This window comes from Heptranchias perlo, chromosome 6 (assembly GCF_035084215.1).
Source record: "Heptranchias perlo isolate sHepPer1 chromosome 6, sHepPer1.hap1, whole genome shotgun sequence".
In the NCBI taxonomy this organism is placed as follows: Eukaryota; Metazoa; Chordata; class Chondrichthyes; order Hexanchiformes; family Hexanchidae; genus Heptranchias; species Heptranchias perlo.
In genome coordinates, this window is record NC_090330.1 from 25,294,047 (window position 1) to 25,311,287 (window position 17,241).

General features: G+C 44.6%; 1 protein-coding gene and 1 long non-coding RNA gene across 2 annotated transcripts in view; one reads left to right on the plus strand and one right to left on the minus strand.

Annotated features, from left to right (window-relative positions):
• The window catches only part of kl (klotho), a 68,318-nt gene extending 65,462 nt beyond the window's left edge, over positions 1–2,856 (minus strand). Inside the window, exon 1 of the mRNA XM_067985955.1 lies at positions 1,211–2,856. Within this exon, the coding sequence (XP_067842056.1) occupies positions 1,211–1,930 (720 nt within the window). The 5' untranslated portion in view covers positions 1,931–2,856. The remainder of the gene's footprint in view (positions 1–1,210) is intronic.
• Positions 1,377–13,681, plus strand: LOC137322835 (uncharacterized). The gene is made up of 3 exons (XR_010963240.1): positions 1,377–2,311; positions 4,740–4,833; positions 13,309–13,681. It is a non-coding gene; the product is annotated as an uncharacterized lncRNA (long non-coding RNA).
• Positions 13,682–17,241: the final 3,560 nt, after the last annotated feature.

The window sequence follows — 17,241 nt, forward strand, 5'->3', positions numbered from 1 at the left end:
TTAAGAAGCAATTTGTGCCTGTGTTCTCTGTATATTATATATTGAATGCAATGAAGAACATTTAATACTGAAATGCCCAAACCTGTCTAAAGTGCATTGAAGGATAAATAACAGTAACTGCAAACCAATGGCTAAGTGGGTTATGCAGCACAATGGCACCTGGTTTATTTGTGGATAATCTACTGTTCAGAAGCAGTTTACCTAACTCATGCCACATATATTGTGATATTGAGATCACAGTAAAATAAACAGTTTAAATCAAGTGCATTGTATTATTTTCTTTTAGAAATACCACTGCAGTCCCATAAAAGTTAATTGATGTGTGTAATATATTTCTGCCAGTCCATTCTTTTATCCACGTGAGAGTTAAATCATCCTTCTGTATAATATATTTCTTTGTCTATGTTTTCATTCAAATGATTAATTCTGTAATACATTTCTATCCTTTCTCTCTTTCTCTGCTTTGGAGCTAAATGTTTATATCTGTTTATCCTTTCAACTATTTATGGCCTAATTCATCCCTATGCAATATTGCGTCCGTTTGTAATTATCACCTTTCTGAAGTTTAATTAATCGGCTATGTAATGTTTACAGTTTATATCCGTCTGTTTAAGGATTAATTCACCCATCTATGTAATATATTTCCATTGGTCTATTCCATCTATCCAGCTTGCTGCGCATATACAGTTTAGGCGAAGTATCTTTTTAAACTTTTATTAAGATATGCAAAATAAGTGACAAGTATGTACAATCTCACGTCATCATTTCGTTTTATCTTGTGCAAGGGGCGATAGATTAATCGTTTTCAAATCACTCAAGAGCTAAACTCGATCACATAGATTTACGCAAATAATTCAAATGTCTGCTTCAAATCACTTTATAGAGAAATGTATTTCTCTTTCCCAGAGTTCAGCTGAACATATCCGAGCTGTCAGGTTAAAATACCTTACGTTTTACATCCAAAATAAAAAGACAAAATACACAAGTATATGTCCATATAGTTCCTCGGTACTGTGGTCCGCTTCTATTTAATGATCAGTTTTCCGGATAGTTTTAACTCTGATAAAAGTTGGCTTCCTTTTGTGAGCAACTTTTCTTCAAATCAGATCGCATCCTATAAGGATTTGATGTTTCCTGTTAAACATGGTGCTTCCAGAGCTATATCTAATACAGATTCCCATTCATCATTCAGTTTAATGGAACTCCTTACCTTAATCAGATTATGTGCCACTATGTACGGTGCATTTGGTGCTCCGTGGACACCTGGAGCAAGCTTGCCCGTGCCGTAACCATGCCAAGCGAGGGCGTAAGGATTGTCTATGGTGATCCAATACTTCACACGGTCTCCTAAAGCCTTGAAACAGAACTCTGCATATTCACTAAAGCGATCCACCAAGGTTTCATTGATCCAACCCCCATACATGTCCTGGAGAGCTTGGGGCAGATCCCAATGATACAGAGTCACCATGGGCTCGACACCTATATCTCGGAGTCTTTGGATCAGGTGGATGTAGTACCTCAGCCCAGCTTCATTGTGATTTGAGACCAGACCATCTGGAAAGATCCTGGACCAGGCGATGGAGAATCGGTAGTGTGTGACACCTAAAGTTTGGATGGCAGAAATATCCCTTTCTAGGTTATTATAACTGTCACTGGCCACATCCCCGTTGGCACTGAGTTGCTTGTGGGTGAAGGTATCCCAGACCGACGGTCCTCTTCCATCCTGCTGCCAACCACCTTCTGTCTGGTAAGCTGATGTCCCCACAGACCACATGAAGCCCTCGGGGAAAGTGTCATGCAGGAACAGGTTGTCATCCGGGTAGGGCAGGCTGGCAAACCTGGCCCAGGTCCCCTCTCCTGCCCCAGGATCCCCATTCAGAGACACTAACCATGGGCAAAGGATGAGAAGTGAAAGTGCTGGTGGCTTCATGCTGTTGCCCGCTGCGTGGTAGACATGACTTGGTTAATGCTGTGGTCTAAGTGAAGGGTGATCTGGCTGGGAAAGGGACGCGGTGTGCTCTTTCCTATGACACACATAACAAGCCCACATTACACTCGCACAAGTCTATCGTGAGGCTCATCAGAACACGGGCACTTCCATCCAGGGACATCTATTAATAATTACCCACTGACTGTTCTGAACCAGCAGCCCGGGGGCAGAGAGAAAGCGAGAGAGAGAGAGAGAGCAGCTAATAATACTGGCAAGTGACAACCGGTCACTGAATACCTCGAAGAGTTCTCCTACTTCAAGAGAGGCAGCAGTGTGCGAACAGAGAGGCTCCTCGTGTTCGTTCTGTTCTGTTCTTCTCAGGTGTGCATTCAGAAATGCTACAATCACTTTTTTTGAACGTTTCGAAGTAAACATCAAGGAGAATCGTGTCATCTTCTTCCTGATGTGCCCGTTCCTCACTTGAACTTTCCCAATATGATTATTTTTAAAGAAAGTAACGGGGAAATCATTAAAGGATAAGTTTTTGGTGCAGATATCAGTCAGAACAGAACTGGCTGCCTTTTGTCAGACTGTTGAATCCAGGAGCTGCACGGGGCTTCGAAAAACTCGGGGATAGATCAAAGTTCGGGGAGATTTGTCTACTGAATATTTGAGTTGTATTTGCGGTGAACAAATTCATCTCCCGCGTGTCCATACTCTGTCTGTTTAATCTGCAGCTTCCAGTAAAGCTTGTTCAAGTTTTATGATTTGGAGGACTAGGCACTTTTTTAGTTTTGCGATTCCAAGAAGTGACTGTGTACCAGCTGCACGGGGTATTAAAGAAAGGAGACTCTCCTGCGGTTTTTCAACAGATAGAAGTAAACAGTAATGACAGGACAGGCTATTTGATCACGAATGATTACGGCTGCTTTGTTAATGATTGTAAACAATTTTACAACACCAAGTTATAGTCCAGCAATTTTATTTTAAATTCACAAGCTTTCGGAGATTTTCTCCTTCCTCAGGCAAATCCTCAAACATTTGCCTGAGGAAGGAGAAAATCTCCGAAAGCTTGTGAATTTAAAATAAAATTGCTGGACTATAACTTGGTGTTGTAAAATTGTTTACAATTGTCAACCCCAGTCCATCACCGGCATCTCCACATCATTGTTAATGATTAGCTTGAGCCCGAATCAATGCCTTGCTGTCATTGAAACACCTCCTTTCACCACTACGGATTAAAAGACTGCTTCCCCGAGTTTACCGCCAGGCAGAGCAAGGACGCAGGCGCATTGCTGGAGCAGACGTTTTTAAAAAAATACACAGCGAAGTAAAACATTATAGGAAAATGAAACTCTGCTATTTCTAAGAGAAAAAAACTTAACGAGAAAATACATGCCTCTAAAATAAGAGAAGTGTGCAGCTGTTAATTGTAGATCCTCGTTAAAGGCGCACTGGGTTCAGATCTTTCTATTTAATTGTAGGTCTTTTTATTTGAGATATTAAATTAAATGACAATAATACTTTAGCTGAGTATTTACCAGCTATCGCAGTAACCTGAAAGAAAAAAAATTCACCTGTGTTTAAATATAAGATCAGATCTTGGGCTATTGTACAAAGTTGCAATACCAGAGGGGATTTGGAGAACATTATTAATCAGAAATGAAGCTTGACCAGTTTGGAAATGCATGTTCACTCCAAAATTGGTTACAACTTTGAAACATATACTGTTTTTTTAAAATTTCTTTACTTACATTTTAATTGATTTTTTATGCTTCTTAAGAGCTTGTGAGCTGTTGGGGGCTGAGAAACCAAATTTGGAGAAGTTTTGGGAGGTGGATCCATGGCCACAGGAAACTGGGTTGGCACTGCTTGAATTCATGTCAGTTAAGACCTTTACTCTCAGAGGAGAGATAGAACTTTACGAACATACGAATTAAGAGCAGGAGTAGGCCATTCGGCCCCTCGAGCCTGCTCTGCCATTTGATAAGATTGTAGCTGATCTGATTGTGACCTCAACCCTACTTTCCCATCTACCAATATAACCTTTGACTCCCTTGTTAATCAGGAATCTATCTAACTCAGCCATAAAAATATTCAATGACCCACCTCCACCGCTCTCTGGGGAAGGGAGTTCCACAGACTCACGACCCTCTGTGAGAAAAAAATTGTTCTCATCTCCGTCTTAAATGGGAGACCCCTTATTTTTAAACTGTGTCCCCTAGTTCTAGTCTCTCCCACAAGGGGAAAGATCCCCTCAGCATCGACCCCTTCTAGTTCCCTCAAGATCTTATATGTTTCAATAAGATCACCACTTTTATCTCGCCAATTAAGTTAAACTCAAACCCAGGTGAAAGGTAAAAGGACAATATGCTAAAGTCACTTTGACCTCTTTTCTATTATTAGTCTAATTGACTGCTGAACTCTCTTGGAAATATAAGGGCCGATTTTAACTCACCGCACCTGATGTGATTCTTACTGCTGCGCTCTGGCCCGCGCAGTTTCCTGAGTTGGCCGAGGCTCCCGCCAGTGGCAGGTGGGAGCCTCATGAATACATGTAAATTGAGGCAATTAGGACCCTAATGCCATTTTAACACAGAAGTCCTGCTTAGTTCCCAGCCCTCCAATGAAACCAAGTAGGATTGGTCTGTCAGAGCTTCTGAAGCAGTATTTAATGCAGCACACACTGGATCTGTGTGCCATTGTGATGGTTGGATTATGAGGAGAGTTTCTAGCTTCTTTCTCATATTTTTTGTTTTACTTGCCCTCAGTTAGTTTTATCTGCTAACATGGATACTATTATTACCAGTTTCATTTGGATGGAGGAACAGTTGGAGGAAGAGGAGCAGCAGCAGCCTCAGCGACCAGCGTCAGAAGCAGCTGTGCCTTTTAGAAGACAGCAGGTGAGAGGGGGTGGGGTGCTTGTAGGAGGCCATACCCAGCACACAGGGTGTACGGGGCAAGAGTCACTTTCTTGGATCTATCCGAACAGCATCAGGAGGCTGGGCTTCTCCTGGCAGGCTGTCGCAGACCTCTGCAGCCTCCTGCAACAAGACCTGCTGCCTGTTGGACCAGGGTGTTATGCTTTGCCAGTGGTTGTCAAAGTCATCACATCCCTTCTTAGTCATTGGCTCCAGTCTACTGCAGGGCACATCACCCATATGTCCCAGTCTGCAGTACAAAGCTGCATTAAGCAGGTCATGTGGTACCCTGTTTGCCAGGGCTAATCAGTACATCACCTTCCCCATTGATCTCCACAGTTAATACGAGAGAACTCAGGCATTTGCAACAGTGGCTTCCCTCGCTTCCAGGGCATCATTGTTGCCATGTTGCCATCAGAGCACCAGAACACCAGCCAGCAACATTCGTGAATAAGAATGGCTACCAATCCATTAATGTCTAGGTAGTCTCCGATCACATAAACAGGATCATGCAAGCTTGTGCAAGGTACCCAGATAGCTATCCAGTCAACCACCCCCCTCCCTCCCCAATATTCAACACCTCCAGGAATGTGGCATGATGGATGCTGGGAGACTAGGGATAACCCTACAGACGTAGCTCATGACACCACTCAGCAATTCCACCATGCCTGAGCAACACAATCAAAGTTAGGGGCCCACTAGCATCATAATTGAGCACATCATAGGGCTCCTCAAATAGAGGTATCTTGACAGGTCTGGGGGCTCCCTACAGTATGCCCTACATAGACTCTCCTGCATCATAATGGTGTGCTACAGCCTGCACAACCTTGCTGCATTTGCACAACCTTGCTTACATTTCGACAAGGCACAGCAATAGCAGCCCTCATCGGAGGATGAAGATGATGACGACGACGACGACGACGACGACGACGACGACAACAACAACTTGCATTTATAGCATCTCTAAGAACACAAGAAATAGGAGCAGGAATAGGCCATATAGCCCCTCAATCCTGCTCCGCCATTCAATAAGATCATGGATGATCTATGACCTCAACTCCACTTTCCTGCCCGATATCCCTTGATTCCCCTCGAGTCCAAAAATCTATCTATCTCAGCCTTGAACATATTCAACGACTCAGCATCCACAGCTCTCTGGGGTAGAGAATTCCAAAAGGTTCATAACCCTCTGTGTGATTAAATCCCTCCTCATCTCAGTCTTAAATGGCCAACCACTTATCCTGAGACTATGCCACCTAGTTCTAGACCTCCAGCCATGAGAAACAATCTCTCAGCATCTACCCTGTCAAGCCCCCTCAGAATTTTGTATGTTTCAATGAGTAGTAACATTGTAAAACATAGTAAAATGTCCCAAGGCACTTTACAGGAGCGATTTTCAAAGAAAATTTGATCCGCGCCACATAAGAAAATATTAAGACGGGTGATCAAAAGCTTGGTCAAAGAGGTAGGTTTTAAGTAGCGTCTTAAAGGAGGAAATAACGAGGTAGAGAGGTGGAGAGGTTTAGGGAGGGAATTCCAGAGCTCAGGGCTTAGGCAGTTAAAGGCACGGCCGCCAATGGTGGAGCAATTAAAATCGGGAATGCGCAAGAGGCAATAATTGGAGGAGCGCAGAGATCTCAGAGGGTTGTAGGGCTGGAGGAGGTTACAGAGATAGGGAAGGGTAAAGCCATGGAGGAATTTGAAAACGAGGATGAGAATTTTAAAATCGAGGCATTCCCGGACCAGGAGCCGATATAAGTCAGTGAGTACAGGGGTGATGGGTGAACGGCGCTTGGTGAGAGTTAGGATATGGGCAGCAGCGTTTTAGATGAACTCAAGTTTATGGAGGGTGAAAGATGTGAGGTCAGCCAGGAGAGCATTGGAATAGTCATGTCTAGAGGTAACAAAGGCATGGATGAGGGTTTCAGCAGCAGATGAGCTGGGGCAGGGGCGGAGATGGGCAATATTACAGAGGTGGAAGTAAACAATTTTGATGATGGAGTGGATATGTGGTCAGAAGCTCATCTCAGGGTCAAACAGGTTGCAAACCGTCTGGATCAGCCTCAGACAGTGGCCAGGGAGAGAGATGGAGTCGGTGGCTAGGGAAAGGAGTTTGTGGTGGGGACCAAAGACAATGGCTTCGGTCTTCCCAATATTTAGTTGGAGGAAATTTTTGCTCATCCAGTACTGGATGTCGGACAAGCAGTGTGACAAATGATAGACAGTGGAGGGGTCGATAAAGGTGGTGGCGAGGTAGAGCTGGGTGTCGTCAACACAGAAGACCAGAGTAAAAAAAAATATAGTTCTGATTTTTTTTAATAATAAAATATTAATATTAAGTGGCTACGACCAGTTCCAACCAAAAATGGCAGTCGGGGTGCTACTTACATCATAGGACCCAATTTCCTTATTAAAATTAAACATTATTATGCTTCTCCTTCTGTGAGGTGGCATTCAGGGGTGTGGGGTGGGGGGTGGGGGGTGGGGGGGTGAGTGCGAAATCCACCCATTGCCAGAAACCAAGCTTTCAGTTGCTCCTTCTAATCTCTCCTTTACTGGCTCAGATCCAATTCCCTTACTCCTATCTGTGAAGTGCCCTGTGACAATTATTAATGTTAAAGGGGTTGTGTTAACGTAAGTTGTTAATGGACGATTTCTCCTGTGCTCGATAAAGTGATTTATGGGAATATAATTAGTCACTGAATACATCTGATTCACGCAAGATTTTAATTATGATTACAAACTCCAAGTGCATGTAAGTCCTATTGTACGTGTTGATGAGGTTCAGCAAAGCAGAAGAACAGGATGAGTCACAAACTTTTAATGCTGCAGTTACTGTTCTTCTGAAATTGTAATTCTATGGTAAGGCCAACCTGCTCTGAAAGCCCCACAGAACTGTTTGCATTCTTCACTTACAATGATAAAATGCGTTGTGTAAAGCACAATTGATTTATATACTAAAACATATTTCATATATTGTAACACTCCCTGTTTGATTACCTTTGGTCTGACTTCCATCCTGCCCCAACTCAGACCATGCCAGACAAAGTCACCAACGACATTTTATGTGGGTGCATTGTTTTTTCATGCACTCCTGTACCTCTTTGCGACTTTCAACAAAGTCAATGGCATCATTCCCCTCCACCACCTCTCCTCCATGGTGCACCTTCGTGAAACTGCCCTCTCATGGTTCTAGTCTTTCCTACCCCAATATATCTAGTACATCTCATAGGAACATAGAAAAGAACAGAACCAGAAAAGACAATGTAGGACTAGAGTCGGCCACAAAACCTAATATTTCTCAATTATTGTAAGAACACTGGAATCGATACCCTGACAAGAGTATTCATCAAATATTCATCAGATGAATCCTGAATCTCTTCAACTTAATTCCTTATCAAGTAACTATTTAGAGTTTACCTCCCAGTCTATGCCTAGGAGTTAACAATGCCTAAATTTGACTTACAACAAGTAGTTTGGATTCTATTAGCACTTACACTACCAAACTCCCAATAGCTACTGAGTTCTAATTATCAAGAAAGGGTTAATTCATTCAAAGAAGAAATCAGACAACAAAGTCATGAGCTGACATTTGTTTATTAACTGTAGAATCATGGTTAGCAATACTTAAATGTAAACATTGTATATGCAAACAATTAGTAGATAGGATTAATTGACAAAATAAATAAGAATGATAATAAAGGCAGCTCAGTTATGTCACAGTAATTCAGCATTAACTGCTTGCTGACAATAAATTAGTTGAAATCAGTGTCTGAGATTTAAATAAATTAGTATGATTGATTTAGGATGAGACTCCTTAGATAGCTTACAAGTTAGCAACATTAGATAGCCAGTCTATTGAATAGATTAAAGTTACATGCTTGTAGTTAGCGATGTTTCCAGGACTTTTATGACCTTGTCCGTATGAGCTGGTGAGGGTGACCTTTCTCATGGAAGATGATGTTAGCCTTCCGAGACGTCAGGGTGATAAACTTCTGTTAGTAGAGATGCTATCCATTCTCCCTAGATCCGCTGTTCCTGGGTAAATTTACTTTCCACGCTGTTATCTGGACTAGCTGGCTTAAATCTCACTTCTTTTGCTCTCAGGAAAACTAGTACATCTAAGTGACACATTTATATCTACTTGTATCTAATGGTTATAGCCATACAATCTTAACTTCTGTAACCATTCACTCTCTGTCAGAAATGCAATTTCCAATTTTATAGAGACACCTATCTGACTCCATTTTGAGGACACATTTAAGGCAATTCATGGGGCATTTCTCCTATATCATCCATTCCTTCAAATGCCTATCCAACTCTCCTATAGATTTTTCTACACTATGTGCTTCACCTGTTGCCTAGGCACTCATCACCCTCTGTGCAAAGACGGACCACCCGGCACCGGACACGACAAAGGCAAACCAAGCCCAGTCGACCCTGCAAAGTCCCCCTCACTAACATCTGGGGACTTGTGCCAAAATTGGGAGAGCTGTCCCACAGACCAGTCAAGCAACAGCCTGACATAGCCATACTCACAGAATCATACCTTTCAGCCAATGTCCCAGACTCTTCCATCACCATCCCTGGCGATGTCCTGTCCCACCGGCAGGACAGACCCACCAGAGGTGGCGGTACAGTGGTATACAGTCAGGAGGGAGTGGCCCTGGGAGTCCTCAACATTGACTCTGGACCCCATGAAATCTCATGGCATCAGGTCAAACGTGGGCAAGGAAACCTCCTGCTGATTACCACCTACCGCCCTCCCTCAGCTGATGGATCAGTCCTCCTCCATGTTGAACACCACTTGGAGGAAGCATTGAGGATAAGGGCACAGAATGTACTCTGGGTGGGGGACTTCAATGTCGATCACCAAGAGTGGCTCGGTAGCACCATTACTGACCGAGCTGGCCGAGTCCTGAAGGACATAGCTGCCAGACTGGGCCTGCGGCAGGTGGTGAGCGAACCAACACGAGGGAAAAACTTACTTGACCTCATCCTCACCAATCTACCTGTCACAAATTCATCTGTCCATGACAGTATTGGTAGGAGTGACCACTGCACAGTCCTCGTGGAGATGAAGTCCTGTCTTCGCACTGAGGACACAATCCAACGTGTTGTGTGGCACTACCACCGTGCTAAATGGGATAGATTCAGAACAAAGCCATCAGCGCAAAACTGGGCATCCATGAGTCACTGTGGGCCATCACCAGCAGCAGAATTGTATTTCAGCACAATCTGTAACCTCATGGCCCGGCAAATTCCTCACTCTACCTTTACCAACAAGCCAGGGGATCAACCCTGGTTCAATGAGGAGTGTAGAAGAGCATGCCAGGAGCAAGTGCCAACCTGGTGAAGCTACAACTCAGGACTATGTGCATGCTAAACAGCGGAAGCAACATGCTATAGACAGAGCTAAGCAATTCCACAACCAACGGATCAGATCAAAGCTCTGCAGTCCTGCCACATCCAGTCATGAATGGTGGTGGACAATTAAACAACTAACGGGAGGAGGAGGCTCTGCAAACATCCCCATCCTCAATGATGGTGGAGTCCAGCACGTGAGTGCAAAAGACAAGGCTGAAGCATTTGCAACCATCTTCAGCCAGAAGTGCCGAGTGGACGATCCATCTCAGCCTCCTCCCGATATCCCCACCATCACAGAAGCCAGTCTTCAGCCAATTCGGTTCACTCCGCGTGATATCAAGAAACGGCTGAGTGCACTGGATACAGCAAAGGCTATGGGCCCCGACAACATCCCGGCTGTAATGCTGAAGACTTGTGCTCCAGAACCAGCTGCGCCTCTAGCCAAGCTGTTTCAGTACAGCTACAACACTGGCATCTACCCGACAATGTGGAAAATTGCCCAGATATGTCCTGTCCACAAAAAGCAGGACAAATCCAATCCAGCCAATTACCGCCCCATCAGTCTACTCTCAATCATCAGCAAAGTGATGGAAGGTGTCGTCGACAGTGCTATCAAGTGGCACTTACTCACCAATAACCTGCTCACCGATGCTCAGTTTGGGTTCCGCCAGGACCACTCGGCTCCAGACCTCATTACAGCCTTGGTCCAAACATGGACAAAAGAGCTGAATTCCAGCGGTGAGGTGAGAGTGACTGCCCTTGACATCAAGGCAGCATGTGACCAAGTGTGGCACCAAGGAGCCCTAGTAAAATTAGAAGTCAATGGGAATCAGGGGGAAAACTCTCCAGTGGCTGGAGTCATACCTAGCACAAAGGAAGATGGTAGTGGTTGTTGGAGGCCAATCATCTCAGCCCCAGGGCATTTCTGCAGGAGTTCCTCAGGGCAGTGTCCTCGGCCCAACCATCTTCAGCTGCTTCATCAATGACCTTCCCTCCATCATAAGGTCAGAAATGGGGATGTTCGCTGATGATTGCACAGTGTTCAGTTCCATTCGCAACCCCTCAAATAATGAAGCAGTCCGTGCCCGCATGCAGCAAGACCTGGACAACATCCAGGCTTGGGCTCATAAGTGGCAAGTAACATTCGTGCCAGGCAAGTGCCAGGCAATGACCATCTCCAACAAGAGAGAGTCTAATCACCTCCCCTTGACATTCAACGGCATTACCATTGCTGAATCCCCCACCATCAACATCCTGGAGGTCACCATTGACCAGAAACTTAACTGGACCAGCCATATAAATACTGTGGTTACAAGAGCAGGTCAGAGGCTGGGTATTCTGTGGTGAGTGACTCACCTCCTGTCTCCCCAAAGCCTTTCCACCATCTACAAGGCACAAGTCAGGAGTGTGATGGAATACTCTCCACTTGCCTGGATGAGTGCAGCTCCAACAACACTCAAGAAGCTTGACACCATCCAGGACAAAGCAGCCCGCTTGATTGGCACCCCACCCACCACCCTAAACATTCACTCCCTTCACCTCCGGCGCACTGTGGCTGCAGTGTGTACCATCCACAGGATGCACTGCAGCAACTCGCCAAGGCTTCTTCGACAGCACCTCCCAAACCCGTGCCCTCTACCACCTAGAAGGACAAGAGCAGCAGGCACATGGGAACAACACCACCTGCACGTTCCTCCTCCAAGTCACACACCATCCCAACTTGGAAATATATCGCCGTTCCTTCATTGTCGCTGGGTCAAAATCCTGGAACTCCCTTCCTAACAGCACTGAGGGAGAACCTTCACCACACGGACTGCAGTGGTTCAAGAAGGCAGCTCACCACCACCTTCTCAAGGGCAATTAGGGATGGGCAATAAATGCTGGCCTCGCCAGCGACGCCCACATCCCATGAACTAATATAAAAAAAAGTTCAATCTAATCTGTCTGTGCACCTTTCAGCTTGACTGGCATCTACCCTGAGCCTTCTCTTCCCTAGAGTAAACAATCCCAGATTCTTCAACCACTCCTCAGAGCCCAGATTCCTAGATAGACATTAATTTGACTTTGCTTTATTTCCAATGCTCAGATATCCTTACGCTAGTACAGTATCCTGAATTATACACTGTATTCCAGGTGTGGCTGTACCAGTGCCTTTTACAGACTCATTATTGTCTCCTGGGTTTGTGCTCCATCTCTCTGGCTATATATCCCAAGATCTGGTTAATTTTCCTTACTGGTGCTGCACCCTGCGATGTTAGTTTCAGTGAACTATCCACCATTACCCTTAGATCCCTCTCTTGTGTTGTGTTCTGTAGCAAATAGCCATTTCGTTTATATGCCCACAGTTTATTTCTTTTCCCCAGTCTCATTACCTTACACCTCTTCACATTAAATGCAATTGCCACTCATCAGCCGACTTTCCCAACCTATCCAGTTCTTTGGATTTTGATTATCTGTTCCCTATTTCTTGAAGCACAGAGAGAGTGAATACCACCAAAACCCTCTCCTTGCTTTTGTAACTTCCGGACTCAACTTTTCCAATGCTCTGCGTGCTGACTTCCTGAGCTTCACCCTACATAATCTACAACTCATCCAGAACTCCACCAGCCACATTCTATCCCACTCATCTATCTCTCAATCTTTGCAAACTTCCATTGGCACTCTGTTCCTCAGCTCATTGATTTCAAAATCCTTATCCTCATCTTCAATTCCTCCATGGTATCACTCTTTCCTACTTCTGCAACCTTCTCCGGTCCATATCGCTACCTATATCCTTCAGCGTTACAATTCTGGTCTGCTGCGTCTCCCTTCCTACCACTCTACCATCAGTGGAACAGCCTCGAGACATCTTTCTTCTACACTTTGGTATTCTTTCTCCAAACCCCTCTGTCTTACTGCAGCTCTCCCTCCCTCCAAAAACCTCCTTAAAACCTACCCTTTGAACAGCACCTTCGGTTATCTCCCCTAACCTCCCTCTTACCCCTGTTTAGGATGTTTTGCTACTTTGAAACCATTATATAAATGCAAGTTGTTGTTTTTCAAATGGCAAAGAATCTTGGGTTGTGAATCTTTGGAATTCTGTACCCCCAGAGGACTGTGGATGCTCAGTCAGTCGTTGAGTATATTCAAGGCTGAGATCGATTTTTGGACTCTATCAAGAGATATGGGGATCAGGCTGGAAAGTGGAGTTCAGGTCGAAAATCAGCCATGATCTTATTGAATGGCAGAGCAGGCTTGAGGGAGCATATGGCCAACTCCTGCTCCTATTTCTTATGTTCTTACTGCGCACTAAGCAACAGTAAGTAACATCTTGATTATGATTGTGTGGGAATGCTTATCCTTGAATGATATCCTTGCTGAACTGATAAGATGGCATATGACTCATCTGAAGATATTACACACTTTTACTTTGCAATGTGATATTGATTTATTCAGATAATAGCTATATGATATGTAACAACTGTCTAACAATTGTATTAATTAATAGTATTAACTATTACTTATGACTTGGATCATATTGGAAACATTTTTACATTATAACAACAATGCAGTAACACTAAATTGTATGTTCATATGTCCCTTAAAGTAATGTTACACCAGGAGCCTTTATATGATAGTCCACTTTTAACTGTGTAGTTTAAATAAGCATATAAACAATTATAAATGGAAACTGGTTATCAATAGAAAAAATCCTCATTCCCATTCTGCCAATGGAAGGGTGACACAGCAGGTGCTGGTGACCTCTGCATCTCATCCCACCAGAGTATCCAGGGTCAGGGCATGGTCACCAAATTTAAATGCTAGCGCTGAGTGCCCATACTACTATAGGTACTGGGGTGGGGGTGAGAGAAGAGGACGTGAACAGGTAAGTGTTAGATGGGGAGCGGGGTCACCTGGAGGGTTTGGGGGTCACCGGTGGAGGAGCTCAGTCATCACGGATCATCGGGGGGCAGTCAGTCATCAGGGTTCATCGGGGGTCATTGGGGGTCATCGGGGGGGGGGGGTCGGTCATCGGGGGGGCAGGCTCAGTCATCGGAGGGCTCAGATATTGGAGGGGGGTCAGTCATCGGGGGTCGGCGTCGGGGGTCATCATGAGGGTCGGAGATCGTGGGGGTCAGGGTTGGAGATCATGAGGGGAGGGTCAATCGTGTTTGTAGGGTCGCTTCAGGTAGGCTTGTTGGGCCTGGAGGAAACACCCCTGCTCTTCCGGGTCCACAAGCTCTGCTTCCTCTCATTCTGAATGAGAAGGCCCGGGAATCCAAGCCCCCAGGGGTTAAAAACAAAAAATCTGTCAAAATGGAGGCCCGCAGCCTCCTTGAAAGTTTTTCATGACCGACCTGTCTCCTAAGAGTGGGTTGGTCGCCTGCCCCTCGTCCCGCCTCCATGAAAACCAGAAGTGGATGGGATAAAGACGGGTTAGGGGCGGGTTTTAGATTTTTAACATTTTTACTGCCCCCCCCCCCCCGCCACCCCGTCCCCAACCCACCCATTTTTCCCATTTGAAATCATGCCCATGGTTCCCAAAGCTCTCCATGGTTGGGGTTTTCCTCGTGTCATTTCTGGGTCTATTGTAGACTAATTGATAGAGATTGATTGTTATGATTAGTCAACAACTTCATTATCATTGTATCATGCGACTACTAGGATGGTAGAAGGTGAACTTAATGGGTCTTGGTCTTTTTTTCATCTAGCAATTCCTATGTTCCTATGAAAGCAGTTCCACTGTTGCTGATCTTGATGGACAGGGCCCCGGTTCTATACTTCATGGGTCAAGAATGTTTGTGCATTTCGCACACCTACCCTGCCATTCATTCATTAACTTCTCGAGGACAAATACAGCAATTCCCAAACACAACTGGATTACAATGTCCTCTTCTTCTGCTTATTCTTTTTTAAATTTTTTCTTTCTTTTTCTCTCTCTCTTAATCCACTCTCTCTCTTCCTCTTTATTTCTCTTTCTGTATCTAACTTGACTCTAATTCACCCTTTCTCCTTCTCTGTTGTTCGCTCTGTTTCTTTCTCTATCCTTTTCTTTCATTGGTTAAGGAGATAAACCATTGGGCATGACATTCATGAGGTCAATAGGCCAGAATTTGCTGTCAAAATAACGGTGAGGCTAATGGCATCGCAGTTATTTATGCATAAATGGTACATCAACTTCAGGCAAGGAGCAGATGCGCATTTAAATGCCAATATCCAAAAATTGCGGTCTGAGTTGCATCACTCCACCATTAGCTTTGCAGAAATGGCATTTCATCGTCTGCCCCACCACTGAAATGCAATGAAAGGCATGAAGTTGCTGTATTTGCACAGTAGGTACAAACCAAACTCAAAACAGAAAATTAAGTCTTGTAATTTCAAGTGTAAGTACACTTTTAACAACTTGGTAAGTGTTAATTACTGCCAATCAACCTTTCTGGCACTGAAAATTAACTATTACAAGTGTGGAGTCTCATTCCTTCAGGTACTAATTGTTGTTGGAGATTTTAAAAATATAAAATTTTAAATTTTAAAATGTTTTTTACATTCTTTTCTGTCTCCTTTTTTTTCTCTCTCTTAATCCAATATTTCTTTGCCTCTCTTTTCCTCTTTCTGTACCTGATTTGACATTGAATTCACCCACTCTAATTTACACTTCCTTCTCAGTCCTTGCGCTATTTATTTCTCAATCCTTCAATCTGATTGGTTAAAGATATACACAGTTGCTTGCCCTGTTCACTCAGGTACTGACTGTAAACGTCGTTAGGTGCCCTGCTACAGCAAAATCTGGGCCATTAATAGCTGCCCAACAAACCCAGTGCTAAATTTCTTTGTCGCTAACCTGAGTGTCACTGGGAGGCGAATTAATGCCCAGCAGAAAGCTCTGTCCACATCTGGATTGTGCTGACAGCCATTAATTAAATGCCTTATAAATGACTTTATTGGTAACAACTTGAGAAGTGAAGGAATTAGCCCAAGATCTGAAACTCACACTTATGATGCACCTAACTGTTGCATCATTATAAAAAAATAACTGGACCAAAAACATTTCATCCACAGATTATCTCTATCTTCTTACTGAATGACTATTGTACACACTGCTAGTTTAGCTACTAGGGAAGTTATGCAAATGAAATACCTTTCAATAACCTTTTCTGAAGTGTTTTATCAATACACCATTGACCTGTACAAGAAGTGATGACCTCAGTGATGCCTCACAGCCTCAGCCATGAACTCAAGTATAGACCAGTTGTCACGTGCTGTTCACGTGATTCCTAATTCACAAGTGTGTCTGTCAAATTAACTTCGGTGTTCAACAGATCAGGTTTTTCCACTTACAGACTTTGCTACAGAACAGCTTTGTGCAATTGGCAGTCATTCAAACAATACCTAATAATACGCCAGTCCAACTACATATAGGGCTCGATTTTTGGACGGCCGAGCCAGCGGGTACGTGGCGGGGAGGCTCCAAAAATCAGGGAATCCAGGGGCGGGTCCGCCCACTTCTGGGTTCCCCAGTGACGCGCTTAGATGCGCGCGCAGCCCCCGCATGTGGGACTTCCGCCGGCAATTAAAGCCGGCGGGATTCCACTTAAGGCAATTAATTACATAGTTCAGGTCGTTAGCAGACCTTATTTGTAGGATATTTTAGGAGGGGTGGGATTTTCATCTCAACTGAGCGTATTTCCCCGACTGGGGGAAACACTCCCAGTTGAAATGGACGTGTTGTAGCCACCAGCCTGTGGTAGCTGCAAAGGTCCATTTGACGGGGGGGAGGGGGGGGGAGGGGGGGGAGGGGGGGGGGGGGGGGGGAGACCCTCACTCATTGCAGGAGGCCACTCAGTCACTTTGGACAAAGTTTGGCCTCCAGCACCCTCCTCCTAACAATAAAATTCATCAACTTGCACACATACCCCGGTGTGCAGAGACATGTACCTACCTTGCAGATCCCCTCAAACGTACATCTTCCAGATGGGGGCCGCCGTAGCTGCAGATATGACCTCCTCGGAGGACGAGCAGCATCACCAGCCTCGCCGGCCACGC